The 21,723-nt window shown below is 33.3% G+C and overlaps 1 protein-coding gene across 1 annotated transcript in view; it reads right to left on the bottom strand.

The window, feature by feature from the left end:
* Positions 1–2,376: 2,376 nt before the first annotated feature.
* Positions 2,377–21,723, bottom strand: part of NT5C2 (Cytosolic purine 5'-nucleotidase) — a 37,826-nt gene continuing 18,479 nt past the window's right edge. The window contains exons 11-17 of the mRNA XM_012938701.3: positions 20,764–20,830; positions 17,149–17,371; positions 12,585–12,645; positions 9,442–9,499; positions 7,541–7,759; positions 6,622–6,754; positions 2,377–4,412 (exon numbers count right to left, since the gene is read on the bottom strand). Of these exons, the coding sequence (XP_012794155.2) occupies positions 6,624–6,754; positions 7,541–7,759; positions 9,442–9,499; positions 12,585–12,645; positions 17,149–17,371; positions 20,764–20,830 (759 nt within the window). The 3' untranslated portion in view covers positions 2,377–4,412; positions 6,622–6,623. The remainder of the gene's footprint in view (positions 4,413–6,621; positions 6,755–7,540; positions 7,760–9,441; positions 9,500–12,584; positions 12,646–17,148; positions 17,372–20,763; positions 20,831–21,723) is intronic.

Raw genomic sequence — 21,723 nt, 5'->3', positions numbered from 1 at the left:
GAAAAACTATAAATGCCTCACAGTTTTGCACCATAATTAATACTGTTTGTAATAGCATTCCTTCTCACTTGTCTTCTCATTTGTGACTTGGAGAGTTCTAGCGTTCGAGTGCTCACATTTTACGCGGTGTATCAAGTGTCTACGCTCTAGATAGAAAAAAAGTGCTATGAATCATATGCCAGAACAATAATTTAACTACAGATTAGTGATAAATACTACAAGAGATAAAGAGGAGCAATATGATGTCCAATTTTTATTTAATTGAACATCGTGTGTAAGAGGTGTAATGTTAAATGGTTGGGAATAGTCAGCAGGTAAACTTGGACCTATGTTTCTGGTTAGATGACATTCTTTAGGAAGCTATACCATGAATCCTGATACAACCATTGAGCTATTCGGATCACTATTAACCTTCTACGTGATTGAAATATTTAGAATTGATAGGTTAATGGTTAGAAACTAATGTCATAGCCAGAACTGAACGAGCAATAAGAGCTAGACAAACACAAATCTGTTGTAAATATCTTAGTCATCAGATTAAACTGTCAGGCTGGGTTATACGGTTTCAAGCGTTAAAGTGTACGTCAGTTCCGTCAAGATGATGAAAGGTGACTAGAACGATGCCTATGCTAGAGTTCTGTATCGACTACTTCCAACCAACTAACAAGTTATTCTTATTAGTAAACAGAAAAATATCTTGTTATTACATCTAAATACATTTTACTAAAAAGAATTATCGTTTCCATCATTTCTTTCAGAATTTATGCAATGTATTTCGAAAAAAAAAACCTGGAAAAACGCTCCAACGTATCTGTTTGAAGAGTGGGAAATGATCTTTATAAAATGTTCCCCTAGTTTCTATGACTACACAAATAAAGCATTAGGCTGTAGGCCTAAAAATCTCCGAATGTCCACGCAACTGATTATTATTCTGAGCAGTGAAAGTAATTGTTAGACTCAACTTTATAATACACGAAACCTATGGCGTCACAAGTTGGAAACTATTGACTTACATAATGTTTATGAACTGAACTTATACCATAATGATTGACACAAATAAAGAATCATCCCAGTTTAATTAACTGATAAAAGTCTACTAAGGTAACATACATGATTTATTAATAATTATTTTAGCTGTGTTTGTAATTAGCAACAACAGATTCAAAGCAGCGTTTATCGAAGTGATCAGCCAGTACACCTAGATCCCTTAAAAATTATCTCTCCACCCAGACGTGAGTTCCAATCATCAACGACAGAAATGAAAAGCCTAGTAATGACTAGATAAGGTCTAAGAGTAAAATAGTATCAACGATTCTGAATTAGTCATTTCGATTATCATTTCTTCCGCTTCGTATTATTTTCCATGCTAATGGGCAGTTGATTGGCGGTCTATATCTTACACTTGTTGGTAGAACATGCTGGCGAGCATGTTCCGCTTCGTATTGTACATTACTTACAACGTCTATTACCCCTAGTCGAGGAGCATAGAATGCACACTGTCCAGTTGATATTCATTATTTTGATGTCATCTTCCAATTTCTAACGGAATGTGTCCCTTAATCTTCCACACTTTTTCATATTGTGTACGTGCATTAAATTTACATTGGATTTGACACATTCTGTATCATTTCATGACTGTACGCATAATCTATTAAAAACTACCAGATTCTTTTAATCATTATTTTATATGGCTTCACGGACGTAGATATACATGGATATATATTTACTTGCACCATAGCTTCACCTCATATTTTAACATCATTTTTATTCTGTCCTGTTTAATACATTTTTTTTACAAATACAGAAACTAGTATTTTCTTTTACAGGATGGAATCATTATAGCACAACATCCACTTTTAATTCTGTGAACACTTCACTTTGTTAAGCTATTATTCACAATTATTATAATTATCAGAATGGGTTATGTGGAGATTTTTTAGAAATTTCACAAGTTGAAATCATGAGTCAATTGAAGCTAGACCACCATGGAAAACCTGGAACCACTGAGCAACCATTTCGTCGAACTACGGGACTCCTCAGCAGTGCGCATCCACGATCCCGCGGGATTCGAGCCCAGGACCTACTGGTTTCGCGCGCGAGCACTTGACCACTAGACCACTGAGCCGGCATCCAACAGTGTTAATGTCTAACTTCAACCAATCCACGAAGTTGCGCCACCGTACACCAGTGTCCCAGTGGTTAAGTGCTCGCGTGCGAAACCGGTAGGTCCTGGGTTCAAATCCCGCGGGACCGTGGATGCGCACTGCTGAGGGGTCCCATACTAGGACGAAACGGCCTTCCAGTGCTTCCAGGTTTTCCATGGTGAACTAGCTTCAATTGACTCATGATTTCAACTTGTGAAATTATTATAATTAACAGAGTCATTAGGTCAGTAACAATTTGTATATTATGGTATCAATATCATGCTTCTATGAGCATGTAGGCTTGATCACATGTTACAGTCTACTTATACATATTCATCTTGTTAACTTGAATAGTTAGTTACTAATATAGATCAATGACTCATTCGCTCTCTTATTAATTCATACGCTTACATTTGTATTGGTGTTAGTATTCACTTTGTGATCTACACCATATATTGACACATTGTAGTTTATGCTTCCTATTTTCTGAACGATATTAATATTGGTTGTTAAGATGAGGGACATATAAAGGATTAGGAATTATTCTGAAGATATTCCATTACTATGGAATACAAAAACAAAATAGTAAAATGATTCAAAAATAAATTTTATCATTAGAGAACAGAAACAAAACAAACAAAAAATAATGAAGAAGAATAAGAACAAAATATGACGAGGAAACAGGAAGAGGGAAGAAAAACAAAAGAATAAACAGCTCATGTAATGATTTCTGCTAACAAGTGAGTGGGTCAGAGAGAGAGAGAGACAGAAATAAGCGATAACTATAGTAAGTGAAAATGGAAGAAATGTTGATCACACTAAAGAATATATATACCAGTACAAATACTAATGAATGTAAACAGATAGATAACATATATATCAATAAGAAAAACCAACTTAAAGTACACAATTGACTGCTAAACACAACAACATGTGTATTTCTACTTACACTACAACTCAATATAAAAAGCGAGAAATCAGCAACCCCCCACCCACCCATCATCCAACACATATGAGGAGGGGGGATAATTAGTAACACTGAGCAATTAGACAAAATATCCAAATGATTTTTTTTTTTGAAGAAGAAGAAGAAGAAAAACAAAAGAAAGAAATTACATAACAACAATTAAAATGTTTGCGAAAAAAATAAACAAATAAATTCAGCAGTTCATCCATATAAATTATCTGATTGTAAATATTCAATGAAATAAGAAACAATCATATCAAGTCATAAAACAGAAAGCAGCAGTGAAAGGTAATTCGTTTATATATGTATATATATATTGAGTTGAATGATGATTTGAAACAATGAGATCAATTATGTAAAGCACCAAATAACTAATCATTTCTTATATATAGATATATATATATATTTGAAATAAATTCACCAAATTTTCCCATCCTATTGGATTACTTTTTTTTTCCTTTTATTTTTTTTGATATATTTCTTCATCGGTAAACAATAATGACGGATGGAGATAGATAGATAGATGGATTAAGAGAAAACAATCATCTTTTTTTGGAGGTAAAACATTCTTATCATCACTTAGTGACAAAACAATCATACTAATTATTAATCATGATAATGAAATCAAATGGTTAATTATAAGAATGTAGGCGTGGAGAATGCTGGTGAGCGGCCTATGCTCCTTCACCAGGAGTAACAGGCGTAAGTAAGTAAGTAAGTAAGTAAGGCGTCGTCACCAATCAATCAATCAATCATCAAGATGATTTGAATTAAAAATAAATTCCATTGAATGATTAAATCAACAGTGAATTCATTGTTATTAGATGTTTTTTTTTAAAAAAAAACCCGCAGGATTTCAATTGTTCAATGATCAATAAAAATAATAAATAAATAATTAAATAATAAGAAAAAACAACGCAAAAATCATTCGCTTTAATTATCATATTCATTCTACTAATCATCATATTGAATCGGACTAGAAATACAATAAAAAGTGTATGTGTATATTGACTAAATGGAATAGACATTAACAATGATCAGGCAATGTAGGTAGTAAGTTTCGACTAACAAATTTACATTTATATAATAAGCGATTATGTTTGTTTATTTGTTTGAGCGTGTATGTGTATGTGTATGTATGTAGGTGTGTGTGTGTGTGCATGTACACTTTTTTTCTTTTCAGTTTTCTCTAATTTAATTTTCTTTTATTATTATTTTCTTTATTCCTTAAGCGTGTTTACATTGATAAGAATGATAGAACCAATTGTGAGAGAGAAAAAAAATTTGGTGAAGTTCAATAACTAGAAAAATGAAAAAGATAATAAATAAACGAAGAAGTTCAATCAATTGGATAAAGTTTATGATTTTAATGAAATTCAATAATCCCCAAAGTTCCATACTAAGAATAATGGATAACACTATATAATACATGTGAACTAACAAAATAATATAATTTATCAATATTAATCCAAATACTCCCGACCGTTGTTGCTACCTTGACGTGGTGGTCGGGCTTGCCTATCGTGATAAACCAATCGAGCTATACTGGCTAGAACAATTGTTCATCAAGGTCCTACCATGTCAGAAAGGTCGGTTGAACAGCGGTAAGACTAAAAGCAACAAATCCAAGGTCCGAAGGTGAAGTCGTACTGCCGACTGTACAGAGGTGTGACAGCAGTAAGGTGTTTTCTTCCGACAACCAGCATGATAGCGATGCTGCCTTCCCACAAGGAGGGGTGGGGTTAGAAAAGGTCGACCCTAAAAATGCACACCTCACCTTATCCCACGAATATCCGTCTCCGGTGGTAAGGTCTCAACGAGTACGGGGCTAACACAAAAATTGCCCATAAAAAGGTCATGTGTGACTGACCTCAAGCAGTTGTCCCTTGGGCACTGCGGTCACGCTCTCAGGTCACCAAGACCACTTCTAATTCAATTTCCTTTTCAGGTACCTACAGAACAACCCTTCCACGGTGTGGGCAACCGGGAAGTGATAACCGCCCTCATACCTCTAACAGCACTCAAGACCACTTACTGACTGACTGAATCCAAATACTACTACTACTACTATTGTGGTGTGTGCTACTTATCTCGACATAAGTAGTATATGATGTTAGTCAGGAACAGGATGTCTGGTAGCAAAGAGACAAAAGGGTCGAACAGTAAAGAATGGGAACAGAATGCAATTTGTATGGAAATGTAAGAACATTGAAGTCTGAGTCATTTTAAGACAATTGATGGACATTTTGCAAATTAAGCATTTACTATATGATTGTTAGATTTCATTAACAGGTTCTCGAAGTCTTTGGCCTAGAGGTCTAATCTACAAGGCTGTGGAGTAACGTTAGGAGATGCAGTCCCATGGTAACCGGTGACCAACAATAGGTTCGTATGTCATTTTTTCTCTCAGGATACTGGAGTCCATGTGCATCACTGGTTTGGAATCAGGGTTTTCTAACTCCCTCGTTGGTGAACCAATTATCAAACGAATGTAAAACAAACCTCTTGAAAAAACACTATAATGAAACATATATGAATATACATACTCATATGTAGGTTAGACAGATAGATGAATGAATGAAAATTTGGAATAAGTACCTAATACCTACACTTAATAACCTTAAGACTTAACAGACGACAGAAACATTAGTTCAGTGTAAACCAAACGTAGTTTCAGGAAAATAAACGACTTTTGATAATTTAATCTTTGTTTTAAGCGTTCTTACAACAACTGAGATTACTTAACAGACCTCATTCAATTACGAACAAGGAAAATGAAATTTCCCACTTTACTACCCCTATCTACTACTAAACGAAACGACATCACCCACCCGACGACGTTGACAGTTGTTAGGGATACGTAAAATATTTGCCAACAGCTTCAACTTGTGAAGATTCACTACTTAAGCAATCGATTTGCCATCCTTACTCATTACTTTGTGATTAAAGTCGGTGGTCACAAAATATACAAACGATGCTCTGATTACAGATCTTTAATTGAGTACTAGTAACATAAAATATTCTATAGGAAATACAAAGAATGGATACATCTGCACAGATATGATCGATTATAATCAATATTGCTCACAATTTTCAACCGCTGGTCGTGATTAGGGCTTTGATCATAAACAGATTGTCAACACTAATAAAATTACGTAACAGGTTAACAGCCAATGATTTCATGGACCGAGGTCAATTTAGCTACTTGACTCCGAGATTTCTTTAATGATACCTACTTTAGTTTCAATACCGTTAACATACGTGACCCTTCTAACCCTTTGGAGAATTGGTTATACACCAAAGATTAGAGGTAATATAATTTCCGGAAATCGGAAAATGATTACAAATCCCTTAAAAATTACTACAACAAAATACAACATTAAAAACAACTTACATCTAGAACAATCATTATTAACATCAGATTGTAATTGAAGTATTTTTTACCACCTCTTGAGAGAAAAAATTCACTATATACCTTTAATTTCATCGTACAAATGAATAATCACTAACCTTTAATCGGAATCAAGTGAATCATCCTGTTCTTCATCAGATTCACAAATAGTATTATTATTACTCTTACAATAAAGTGAACTCTCCAAAGTAGAGTTAAGACCATTTATGTCCGTTGATAATGGAGTGATTTCTTTCAATAGAAATAATCAAAGAAAATCAATTAACATGAGAGTTTTGATAATTGAACAATAATGTTACCTTCAATTCTTTAGAAAAAAAAAGATCTATAGTCTAAAGTTGGATTATAGGAAAAACTCATTTGTAGGTTACAAAATAGCAAGTTATGCAATGAAAAAAAGGTATACTGAAGAACAATTCCGGAAACTTGATATGCATCGTACCTATACGTATAAACACTATGAATAAATGGTTCTAAGGTATACAATTCAGTAAACAAACCTATAAACATTCATGATCACATTGTAAACAAGAATTAAGTTAGAGTGAAAGGGTATGTGAATCATGCCAAAATGAATCGCTTCTTCATATCTTTCATAGAATTTGCTATGAATTATATTTCTGAATGAAAATTCATTGAGGATGCTGGAAAGGTCTAAATGTTATTTAGAAACCATGAAGATATAAACATATATGCGATTCGACAGTTTTACAAAATAAAATCTGTTATTAATGAAATCCATAAACAAACCCGCTAAAACAGTCTTTTAAATAGCATACCCATCCCATATATTTTATCAAGAGTTTCATTTTTATAATGATATTGCACACAAAGATAATGAACGTTTCTCAACTACAATATACGATTTGTAAAATAGTAAACCTCTTCATTCAAGCAGAAAGTTCAAACGAATTGGAAACTTTTTAAAGTTAAACTTATGTAATACTGATATTATTTATAAGTAAGACTATATATATATATATATATATATATACAATCTATGTAAGTATAAATTACCATTTTTAGTACGTCGACGAATTCCACACGGTAAAGCATCTAAATCGGAAAAACTATCTTTTGGTGAATCACCATGAGATACAGTTGATTCATGAGGCATAAGCATAGCTGGTGCACGAAACATATAACATAAAGGATAATAGATCAGATTAATACAAGAGAAAGAATATAAATCGGCATAACGTAATACTTGAGATGAGAAGAATGTATGACGAGAACCTGAAATATAATAAAAATCAATAATATGACACAGAAAAAAAGAGACTTATAAATAATGAGTAATTATAGTGTACGTTGTGTTTTCATATTTCAATGATCTAAACGTTAATTTTCATTATAAAGCAAAACACTCAACTCACTAATAGAAATACTTAACATGGCAATTGTCTAACGTATTTATCAACAGGACACTTAATGTCGAATTACCTAGACTAATGGCCATAATCCTTTATAATCCGTGAAATTCTATCACTACTAACGAACTGTACAAATACGATATTGGCCGTTAATTGGGGATCAATCAATCAGAAGGAAGCATAATAATGCTGATCTAAAATCCTTTACAATTATATATGCTAAACTATCAAATAAATAATAATCATGCTTAATATATTTTCAGGCAAGATTTTTGAGCCGACTAGTTGCAAGTTTTGGGATCAAGAAGTAAGCAGTGCTTGGGGTTAGAAATAGAGTTCTTGGTAAAGGTGGGAAATCGATTGATGAGCAAGTGAATTTTCGTCAACTGAGGTGGTTGGGAAATGTGTTATGTATGTCCAACTATTGTCTATCTTGACGAGTGATGCTTTCTGGTGCAGGAATAAGATGGGAAAAAGTTAGAGGCAGCCAAACCGATACATGGCATCAGTACATGAAATCATTGACAATTGAATAGAGCCATGATAATAGGTGTAGACTACTTGGTTGTGATCTGCGCGAGCATCAAAACCAACTCTTAGAGATTTTAAATGACATGGCTTAAAATCGTTTGCCGTGGCGCAGGTGCATCTGTTCTTTGTCTTTCCCCGAATTCTGAGATTCTGAATTGCTCATAACTTCTTATACATATAAAGAACGAGTTAGTGCGTATATTTTGTTTGTGGTCGACCAATAAAAGCTTCTTGCTCACTCTTCATTTTCTCAGTAATGTATGTGGTTGGGTTAGGTTAATAGTGGATTATAATATTAGATTCAAACAACCGCCCAAAATAGATGTGTATATATGTCATGGAGACTGAAATAAATGTAACATATTTACCAACGAATAATAATTGAGGTTTAACTCAAGATTATAATACAATTAAACAATCGATAATCTATATGAAATTGAAATGGAACAAGAACAACTAAGAATTTAATATACATTAAATTCATTCTTACTATCAATTCAATTCAGCTACATTCAAGCTATTAATACTAAATTGTTAGAAAAAAGTTTACAAATGACAATAAATTAATCCAGGAACAGAAAAGCACAAAGTTTACAGGAATGATTTATACGAATACAGGTTAAAGTCAGACACTGAATACACCAAATCGTAAGAAAATTAAATAATAATGTAATATGAACTATCTTTACTCTTTGATATATAGTATAAATTTGCTTTTGTATGTGTACGTGTGTGTGTGTGTGTAAGTATTATAAACAATTAAACATATAGGTAGTAATGATATTCTGTAGGAAATTTGTGGTTGCCTAATTTCACCATCATCGTTATCATCATTACTTAAGTCAGAGGTAATTATTGAAAGACTATGTTTTTCATAAAATTATTGTTATAGTGTTTTGACAAACATCACCTAATGTATATGATGGTTATAGTACTAACAAGAATACTGGATGTTTAAATAACTAATACGATAAACATTTTTGAGAAGAGAAAATAACTGATTTCAAAACTAACCGTTTCGGAAAATACTTCCCAATGCACCATAAGATTCTTCCATTCGTTGAGCCACAGCCTTGATATATATAGATTCATTAAAACGGGATGAACAAAAGAGAAACATTTTTAAAAAAAAGCATATACAATTATATATGTAATACATAGATTATCAGTAGTTATTGACTAATTGACAAATAATTCCCATTTAAACATCAAACATTAACAACACAAAGTTCAGAGAAAGGATCACTTCTCAACGAATTTATTATCAAGCTGTACAATCGTATACTCTCAGCCTTTCTCTTTCTCCTGGTGACCGACTGGATTATGAAGACGTCAAAATCTGAAAGAAAGCACGGGATACAGTGGACAGATAGGATGCAGCTGGACGATCTAGACTTCGCAGATGATCTGGTTCCTCTATCGCACACGCAACAACAAATGCAGGAAAAGACGACCACTGTAGCAGCAGTTTCAGCAATAGTAGGTCTCAACATACACAAAGGGAACAGCAGGATTCTCCGATACAACACAGAATGCACCAATCCAATCACAATTGACGGAGAAGATTTGGAAGATGTAAAAACCTTTACGTATTTGGGCAGCATCATTGATGAACAGGGTGGATCTGATGCAGATGTGAAGGCGCGGATCGGCAAAGCAAGAACAGCATATTTACAACTGAGGAACATCTGGAACTCAAAGCAACTGTCAACCAACACCACGGTCAGGATTCTCAATACAAATGTCAACACAGTTCTACTGTATGGAGCGGAAACATGCAGAACTACGAAATCCATCATCCACAAGATACAGGTGTTTATTAACAATTCACTACACAAAATACTTCGGATCCGTTGGCCGGACACTATTAGCAACAACCTACTGTGGGAGAGAACAAACCAGATTCCAGCGGACGAACAAATCAGGAACAAGCGCTGCAAGTGGATAGAACACATATTTAGGAAAGCAGCCAACTGTGTCACAAGACAAGTCCTCACATGGAATCCTCAAGACCAAAGGAAAAGAGGAAGACCAAAGAACACAATACGCCGGGAAATGGAGATAGACATGAGAAAAATCAACAACAATTGGATGGAATTAGAAAAGGCCGAGGACAGAGTGGGTTGGAGAATGCTGGTCGGCAGCCTATACTCCATTCGGAGTAACAGGCGTAAGTAAGTAAGTAAGTGTACAATCGTATATACATACTTTGGCCCTAATAATAATAATTATTATTATTACTGCATCCCTCCTTGTCTCATATTCTTATTATTTTATTCATAAGTACTCATCATATCACTTTATTTATTTTCATACATTTATGACCTTTAATTATTGTAATAAAAACGTTTAAGTCATCTTACTACATCCATGTGATAATTTTTCACTAACTTATTAAATCTATTACTATTATTCATATTATGTAATCTGGTATTACAATCTTTCTATTAAATCATCTTGATTATTCGTATTCACATTTCTTCACGGAACTAGTACTTTAACAAAAAAAAATTTTATATATATATATATATATATATATATATATATATATATATATATATATATATATATACGATTGTACAGCTTGATAATAAATTCGTTGAAAAGAGATCCCTTCGCTGATTGATTATTTAAATAAAGTATATAGAAATGTTTCACAATCTATTAGCCAATCTCTTAATTGGAACAATAATGATCACGAAATGAATAACATCATACTGGTAAATCGAATTCATAGTGGTACAAATACATTTCTAAACTTTGATGATTTAATTTAATTTGCTTTTTGGGGGGGATAGACATACAGTTGATCAATTGTAAATACAATAAAACTCACATGAAGAATTACTTATATTTCATCTAATACTTAACCAACTTATGAACATATATGGTTATTGATATTTCATAATAATAATAACAATAATGATATCAATAACAATAATAATCATAGATCTCGATCGTTTACCACTCATCAATTACGCATGATAATCGTTGAGGAAATAAAAAATTGTAACAACTAACCGAAATAATTTTAATATCATCATTATTTTTTCTATTTCATACGATCTAACTCCGCATGGACGATTATTTCTTTTAAATAATCACATGTGCTATTTACAGCATGAAAATAAATCCAAATCGAATTCCTCTTCAATTATTCAATAGGTAACTAATAGGTGATAACATAATAAAAATAAAACCTGCGATGGTTATCTCTAACTCACACACCAGACATAGCTAAGCTCCAACAGATCATGACAACCCGACCGTTGTTGCTACCTTGACGTGGTGATTGGGCTTGCCTATCGTGATGAAGCAACCGAGCTATAATGGCTGGAGCAACCGTTCGTCAAGGTAATACCATGTCAGACAGGTTAGTTGAAGAGCGGTAAGATAAAAAGCAACAAACCTAAGGTTTGAAGGTGAAGTCGTACTGCCGACTGTACAAAGGTGTGACAGTAGTGAGGTGTTTTTTTCAGACAACCAGCATGATACCGACGCTGCTTTCCCACAAGGAGGGGTGGGGTTAGAAAAGGTCGACCCTGAAAATGCACACCTCACCTTATCCTACGGATACCCGTCTCCGGCGGTAAAATCTCAACAAGTACGAAGCTAACACAAAAATTACTCATAAAAATGTCGTGTGTGACCGACCTCAAGCAGTTGTCCCTTGGGCACTGCGGTCACACTCTCAGGTCACTAACACCTTTAATCCAATTTCCTTTTCAGGTACCTCCAGAACAACCCTTCTAAGGTGTGGGCAACCGGGAAGTGACAACCGCCCTCATACCTCTAACAGCACTCAAGACCACTGTATTCTGAGTTCATGACAATTGCTTCTCACTTTCTTTTGAAGCCGATCTCTAGTGAACATATGAAAATCATCAGTATGGAGGTTGTGGAAATTGGTTGATATTATTAAGATCAAAAACCGAATGAAGTTACAAAAAAATATTGAAATCCTGGAAGCATTGAATAGTTGTTTAATCCGAGCATAGAACTTTACAAACACAGCCAACCACAAAAACAATTGTGAAATGTTCACTTTTACATGAAATAAATGATGAAAAGATTGTCCCTATTGAAAACGGAAGCTTTACAATCCAAGAACTGATTGATATACCATTAAAATATATATTTACCAAACATTCACTTACCCGAATTTTTCTCTGTAAATCTCCAACATCCGGTCTTATATTCGATGAGATATTCAAATCACTAATAAAATATTTAGCAAAGTCGAATGAAAGTTATGCAATGAGAAAGAAAACATGTATTATTATTATTATCGACATAAGGCAACAATAACAACAAAACAAGAACTTTGATCCATTTGTTTATTTGTGAAATAACATTGGAAAATATTCTAGGTCATCATTGTTAATTGATACTACTTTGTAAAGGATGAGATTAGAGTATATGTAGCGAGGTGGAGTGAAATAACGAAGTGAAGCAACCTCCATTTTCCCTAATACATAAAACTTATATATATATTAACATAATTTGTTGTTTGATAAATAAACAAAAGACAAAATCGATAGATTTTTTCGTAAAAAAAACCCAACAATAGTTCACCAAGTCACATATGGTAATAATATACACAGAAATCACAATAACTTAGATCAAGAAAAAATTTCAAAGTTAACATTCTATATTGAGATGTAAAATGATGAGATCGATTCTGATGCTAAAAGTTTGTGAAACTTTTCTACTATGAATTAAGGATATGTCTTGAAATTCCCCGCTTCCAATCAATGCTTTCTTTAAATAATTGTTGGTTTCTAATGGCTACACTATGTAATACTTAAGTTTAACAAAATGTGTTCAAACATAGCGATGATAAGTGACTTAGTGTCACTATCTCAAGAAATCTTCATCAGTGACTCAGTCAATAAGAAACAATGTAGAACTTCGTACGTAATTACATTAGTTCGAGTTGCCGTACCACACTGCATTAGCACAGAAATACAATTTTCGATTCAAATTACATAGTGGTCGAGATAGTAAAAGTATAAGCAATAATCGGAAACATTATGGTTTGAAGATGTTATTCAAAGAGTATAATACAGTGAAATAAATTTTGAAAGAGAAAAAAAATAAAGACATGAGGAATTTTGGAGAACACAAAGAGTGGATGCACCTGTGCCATTGCAAACGATTTTGAGTCATGTGATTCAAGGTCCCTAACCATCGGTTGCTATTGTCTCGCGGATCCCAACCAGATAGTCTACACCTACCAACATGGCTTAGTCTACTTGTCAATGACTTCATGGATTTGTGCCATGTTTTGGTCTAGCCAGCCCTAGCTTTCTTCCAACCTACTCCTACATCATAAAACATCGCACGTCAGGCAGTCGGTGGTTGGGCATACGTAACATGTGTCCCAGCCATCTCAACTGATGAAGTTTCACTACTTAATCAATTGATATTCCATCCTTACCTAGTACCCGTTTCCTAACAACTGCATCCTAGTCATCAGTGAATAGGATATATTTTACGAATGCCCCCGTAGTGGATTCCATAGGATATACTATTTGCCTGAACTGTAAAACCGGGTGGAAGATGTGGAAAAATAATCAATTTATAAAATGGCATTGTGATGTAAAAGATAGTAACATAGAGCTATCATCTATTTCCTGATCGAAATCCACAAATTACGGCAGTCAACGGATTTGACACGTTATGACATATGATTCACGATCGAAGCTATTAACTGCCTTGACATAGATTCCCATTATATTACATTTTTTGATACGTTACTATGGTTTCATATTGTGTGGTTCATTCATTTCTAATCCTTTTTTTATTGTACTAAAAAATGTTTAACAGTTTAACAATAAGCACAATGGAAATTTATCACATTTCAACGCAATTCAATAAGGAAGAAATTCTCATTTAATACAATATTCCATTTGCATGAGGAAACATTTTCATAATTTCTGGAAGATATTCTCGAAAGAGAAACCATATGATACTTACTTATTTTAAAATTATTATTACTAATACTTAGTAAAAACACATTCAAAATTACAAGCTCATTGTTGAGTAATAAAAACACTTTTTCAGTATAGGGTTGTGGAGATTATTAAGCTTTTTGATTGAGGTCATCAACCGACTGGTGTTGGACCACCATTGTAAACCTGGAAGCATTGGACGGTTGTTTCGTCCTATTGTGGGACTCCTCAGAAGCGCGCCGATTGGTTGAGGTTACACATTAACACTGTCGAATGCCGACTCAGCGGTCTAGAGGTTAAGCGCTTGCACGAGAAACTGTAGGCCCTGGGTCCGAATCCCGCGAGTGAGATCGTGGATGAGCACTGCTGAGGAGTCTCACAATAAAACGAGACGGCCGTACAGTGCTTCTAGGTTTTCAATGGTAGTCTAACATCAATCGGTTCATGATCTCAATCAAAAAACATTTTTATTTAAAACATATATCAATATTCCAATTAACATTAATTTATTAAGAGATTACTAGAATTTTGGTTTAAAATAGATGAGATGAGGCTAGCAGTGGAATTCAGAAGACACGTTTAGTTCTATTTGGGAATCATCAACTGGATGTAACTACACTCCAGAATTGGTATTCAGTCCAGGACTCAAAACCAACATTGCTCTCTGCAAATGATATCGCGTTATCGACTTGAGTGCTGAGTCCAGATAGCCATTCCTGTTTCAGTTCGGGCGCCCGGGCAGTATCCCATCCCTCATTTCAGTTCAGAACAGTATAGTAAGTTTAGTATACTTATATGTGGCTATCAATAGGATCCAGGATATCCGTTTCGCTCTATTTGGGACTCGTCAATTGGATGCACTTGCATAAAATTGTAAGGTGTTATAAGTTAAAGGAACTCGATTCGAGTTTCAGTGCGAACATTAACAATGAGATCCAGACACATCTAAACGACAAATACCAAACAGGATGAATGTACGTCGTGGATTCCACCGTTAGATAATTAGCCATATGGCGACGGAGCCTGATAAATTGTAGTCATGAATATCGACATGAAACTGAAAACCCTTTATAGAATTTGATGCAGTGAACCAATCAGGAATCGGCAGAAATGATATTGCATGTAATTGATCAAGGAATGACTTTGGTTTACAATGAATTAGGCATAAATCACATATTTTCTTAATTTTTCAAAGGAAATCATATATGCATAAACGAGTGCATAGTTGTTTCTTGATTCGGGTACCCAATAAAATTGTTTCTCATTTTCAGTCTTTTAACTTAAGCACGTCAGATTAGGGTATAAGAAGTATGTGTATCAGTATCAGCTCTCGGACACCACACGTCATAACAGTAATATACAACGATAACTTCATATCAGAATTAGTGGAATTTGAAAAATATGACTAGTTTGAAATACGTACCGGAATGTATCACGTACTCACCGAGAAAAAACTCATAGATTCGATCCTGTGTGAAGTCTATGTTGTACATAATGCTAAAAATATTTTTTAAACTAGTGCAGGTAAGCAATACAAAACTGTTTTTCTTGCTTTTTACAAATAAAGTTTAAAGAGAGCAAGTACAAAGATTGATGCGGTATAATAAATGAATTCATTTTATTATTTCGTTAGGTTCTCATCAGCTGCTTCCAGTCTAAAGTATTTGAAAATCTACGTTATTACAGATGAGATGACATACTTATCTATACGAGGGTGATTAAAGATGAATAAATGTATCATGGTATAGCGAAGATTTCAATCAAGTTAATAAGGTCATAAGAATTTTGTTTTGGATAAATAAAGTTTGTTTTTTTGAAGGGGGAGTTCCAGAACATTAACATAGTGATTAGAACTCATGGAGTTAAAAAAAAATGTAATGAAGTAACTGACAATAGATTAATGGTAATAAAGAAAGATATTAATTAAAATCAGTCAGTTATGAATGATGTAATTTTGAACTTCAGAAAGAGTTAGAATAATGAAGGCCATAATAAATAAAAAAATAAAAGGGGGTGGTTATATTACCAGGAAAAGAAAGATTTATTACTGTTTATTTTTATATACATATATCTGGTTTGAAACGTTTGATTGCTATCGCTTTGGCAAATTTCAAAAGGTTGGAGTTTGTTTGTTAATCACCTTGAAAAACTTCAGTGTATCGACTTCATGTTCTGTGTCAAGGAGATGTCTTGCGATGGCACTGTTGAATGCTTTTAATCCATTTGATCTTAAACTTGTCGAAATATGTTCTTTAAATAATACGTAGGTTCTCCTTTCTGTTCTATCAGCGTAATTGCTTTGGGAGATACATGTAAATTTGCATGCACAGTTAGTGGTAACACAATCATCTAATTTTTTTTAACTCCATGAGTTCTAATCACTATGTTAATGTTCTGGAACTCCCCCTTCAAAAAAACAAACTTTATTTATCCAAAACAAAATTCTTATGACCTTATTAACTTGATTGAAATCTTCGCTATACCATGATACATTTATTCATCTTTAATCACCCTCGTATAGATAAGTATGTCATCTCATCTGTAATAACGTAGATTTTCAAATACTTTAGACTGGAAGCAGCTGATGAGAACCTAACGAAATAATAAAATGAATTCATTTATTATACCACATCAATCTTTTTTCTTGCTCTCTTTCATATAATAAAGGGGACTATGTGTATAAAATAAAGTTTAATCAGTTTTTTTTTTTTGCTTTTTCGAAAAATTTCATCAGAAAGAAAAAATAATCATCATTAAATTAACTAACCGATAGATTGTTTCTAGATTATTATCAATTTTTTGTAATTCATCAAATAATGATTTCTTTTTTTTCCATACATAAATTTCATTTGCTAATTCTGGTATAATTAAATATGTTCTCCAACCGACAGTTTTTTTCGATTTTAATATATCACCATAAACATGATCACCAACATATAAAACATCTTTACCACGAGCACCAATTAGATGAGAAAAAACTTCACATGATCCTGAAACAATATTATAATAATGATAACATTTTATAATATTGAATAGTAAATGTGTACTTTTGAAAAAAAAGGGCCCCTAGTGAAATGCATTTCTGATGCAGATGTAAAAGCGCGGGTCAGTAAAGCAAGAGCAGCATATTTACGACTGAAAAACATCTGGAGCTCAAACCAACTGTCAACCAACACCACGGTCAGGATTTTCAATACAAATGTCAACACAGTTCTACTGTATGGAGAGGAAACCTGGAGAACTACGAAATCCATCATCCACAAGATACAGGTGTTTATTAACAATTCACTACACAAAATACTTCGGATCCGTTGGCCGGACACTATTAGCAACAACCTACTGTGGGAGAGAACAAACCAGATTCCAGCGGAGGAACAAATCAGGAACAAGCGCTGCAAGTGGATAGAACACACATTGAGGAAAGCACTCAATTGCTTCACAAGTCAAGCCCTCACACGGAATCCTCAAGACCAAAGGAAAAGAGGAAGACCAAAGGACACATTACGCCGGGAAATGGAGGTAGACATAAGAAAAATGAACAAGAATTGGATGGAATTAGAAAAGAAGGCCCAGGACAGAGTGGGTTAAAGAATGCCAATCGGCAGTCTATACTACATTGAGAGTAACAGGCGAAAGTAAGTAAGTAAGTATTGAAATACATTGTATTTTTTTGCTTGTAACACGTTAAATAACAAAATGAAACAGATTCTTATTTACCAAATGTAATTACTATAAAGAGAGTTATGATAAGATTTCGAAAGAACCGCTTTTATCATATAATTTTTATGATAGTGGAATGAGAAAATGAATAAATATTTTATTTGAGAGTTTGTACAGATTTTTTAATTGTATAGTTTGTATTATATATTGACCTCAGTTAAACAATCACTGAAAATCAGAAAACACTAGATAATGGTTCTACACCAGAATGCGACGAGTTTTCAGCAATGAGCAAGAACAACTCCCCTACTAGGGCTAGAACTCAGGACTTCCGGGTCTTACGACGAGTAATAAAGTTCTGCTGACTGGTATCCGATAGTTTATGTTTAGATTCAATGAATTCGTTATATTGCGCAACCATTTCTAAATGTCCTATATGGTGGGTAACTATATGATACTCGAGATGATCGAACGTTACTGGTCATCACCTCTGCTGAGATCTCTGGCTTATTATGAATTTCAACAGTTGAATTCACGAGTCAATCTAAGCTAGACTAATAATGAAAACCTGGAAGCACCAGATGGCCGTTTCGTCACACTATGGGACACCTCATTAGTGCACATTCACGATCCTGCACGCGGAACTCGGACCCAAGACCTTTGGTCTCACGCGCGAACACTTAACCTTTATACCACTGAGCAGTGTTAAGGAGGCCCATATTAGGACAAAACGGCCGTCCAGCGCATCCAAGTTTTTAGTAGTGTTGTAGCTTACATCAACTTGTAAATTCAACTGAAAATATTACAATCTCCACAAATCCCCATGCTATTATGAATTTAAACAAAAGTAGTTCGGAAAATAATAAATTTCAAATTGTCATCCATATTTATGCATTCTCACGTTAGTTTAAATGTAGAAAGTTTTAAGAAAAGTAAAGTTCATCACTAAGTACATCGTTTCATTATTAAATAAATCAGATTATGTCTTCATCAACAAGGTCAACATCCCATTTGAGATTACTATCAAAATAAATGTAACTTCGGTCCTAATTATTGTGAATCAAACCTATCGTAAAAAGATAAATATATTATCATCACAGACCAAATAAACATAGATAGATGGGGTATCTTTCAGGAATCAGGATTTAAAAGAAAGAACATCTTCAGTATTTACTAAAGAAATACTAACAGTTTTCTAAGATATATTAAGCATAGTAAAAATTAGTTATACTACAACTTTGGCAGACAATTTGAATTTAAATGTCCTGCGGAGGAGGAGGGAAGGAAGTATTCTACTTCCCATCAGGTGGTTGAATGATAATTCTTTCGAAAAATTAATTAGATACATAAATGTACAGCAGAATTTAATTATGTATAAACTGCTCAATACAAACAACTAATAGGATGTAAATTATACCATATTAATGTAAGTTTGTATTCGTTTCTTATTATTATTATTATTATTATTATTATTATTATTATTATTATTATTAATGGCTTTATTCAATATTATATTTTGGTACAATATAGAATTCTCAGCACAGAGTATTTAAACAAGTTACTTACGCAACAAAAAGAAACACAGTAACAAATACCAAAAAAATGAAAAAGGTTTTTTCAAAAAAGCACCGAAAAAACTGTACAACTTTTCAAATTAGAGACGGCTAAGAATGCAGGCTATTGACTAGGTTAACTCGAACAACCTGTTCATCACAGAGTATATTTGCTAGGTAAGGTATTATAGAACTTTTATACTTTTGCTTGCGTGCATGGATTTTAATGTAATTACGTCTCGTTCTACCAGAAGATATACAAGGAGAAAGATAAGAGTGAAGGGGATGGCTAGTATCTGATAAGATAACACCTGCTAAGAGTTTTCAAGACTTTAGATGTCTATCCACAACCATATTAATTATGACCTCGAAAGATTCACCACACATCTTGCTAACTGCCTTCAACACTCTCCGCAATACAGCAAAGTCAAAAGCCCGGGAAAGAATAGCTAACAAGAATTCATTATGAGTATGTTTTCTTCTTTTAATAAAGTTATGTAAATAGAAAGTAATTGAGAAAATTACTGTACATATACTTTGTTTGTAAGTAGTATCAACAATGAATAAACATTATGAATCATGAGGTATAAACACTTCCGAGCAATTTATGGAACAAATAGGTATATTTAGTCGAAGCAGTTATGTATATCAATGTAAAAAGCAACAATTATCACATTGAGAAATTCTAGAAATGAATTTTATTACAATGAACAGCTTAACTCGGTTACAATATCCACTTGATAACTGTTTATGACATTACAATTTCTTTCACACATCCTGAGAATAATTATCCACGAATCTTTCCATAATTGGATCTTCTTTTTTTTAAACAAAAAGATACATTTTACAGTATTCAAATAGATTATGGTTCAATAGAGGTTAAACAAATAAGTGATATGGACTAATAATACAATCATTTTATAACTATAGTGTATCCTAAAATGAATTCATACTCCTTGACTTAAAATAACAGTTAACAATTTTGTTATCCAATAGATCAAACGGAATTAGTTATTCCTTAATTTTAGCCTTGGGATGTTTTAATTACTGGACTACAAAAAAACTATATACACATGGGAAGGAATAAAACTTTCAATTTCGGTCCACAACACATGATATATATATATATATATATATATATGCATTAAACTAATATAGTTTCAAATTACCTCCGGAATATATTTGACCAGTTTCTAAAGGACCCATATGATGACCAATACTGGGCTGCCCAGTATCCTTTATAAAATAAATTGAATGAAAGAAATAATGTTACGCAAATAAAAAGATAATAAATGTTTACAAATAAAAATGACTAATATGTCATAAAATAATTTAAACGTTACTGGTCATAACAGCTTTTGATAACAATTGAAAAGGTATCTAGTAGAGTTTTTAGTCATGTACATAGCTTTAATCAATTACCATTTTTATTTACACAACATTTAGTTAATAATTCACTTGATATTATTTGGCTTGTATCTTCCCAATTGATCAGTCTGTTATCGGCATATGTGCATACTGTGTGTATGCCTCGATATTGCCTTAATTCACAAGCTTTTTGTAAGCAATGATGGATAGTGGTTAGCAGTGAATTGAAATGCACCCCATTACACAAGCAAGTGGCTATCACGACCCAGTAGCTAAGTGGATAACGCGATGGCGTTTGAAGCGAATAGTACTGGGTTCGAGTCCCAGAGTGAAAATCAACTCTGAGATGCAGGCACATCCAGCTGACGAGTCCCAAATAGGATGGAACGCGCATCCTGGATTCCACTGCTAGTCACTATCCATCATTGCTTACAAAATTTAATTAATAAGCATGAATTCATGTATTCGGTTTTGGAGCTATATTACAATTCTATGAGTGGTTATATTATTATAGTTGAAGCTAGTTGTGAACCAGCAACTAAATGGTTAAAATCCATATGCTTTAATCAATTAAGTACCGATTTATTGGTCTTAAATTGAAATATATAGAAAACAGAAATTTTTTTTCATTTATAAAATTCATTTAATTTCATCAGTTATAATAAATGTATTATAGATGATATTCTTGTTTGCCTTTCATTTAAACGATTCATTGATATCTGTACTATACATCAACTCATATCTAAACTTGACATTGAATC

The sequence above is a fragment of the Schistosoma haematobium genome, chromosome 2 (genome assembly GCF_000699445.3).
Source record: "Schistosoma haematobium chromosome 2, whole genome shotgun sequence".
NCBI classification, from domain to species: Eukaryota; Metazoa; Platyhelminthes; class Trematoda; order Strigeidida; family Schistosomatidae; genus Schistosoma; species Schistosoma haematobium.
Note: the sequence above shows the minus strand (reverse complement) of the source record. Positions and strands in the feature narration are given on the sequence as shown.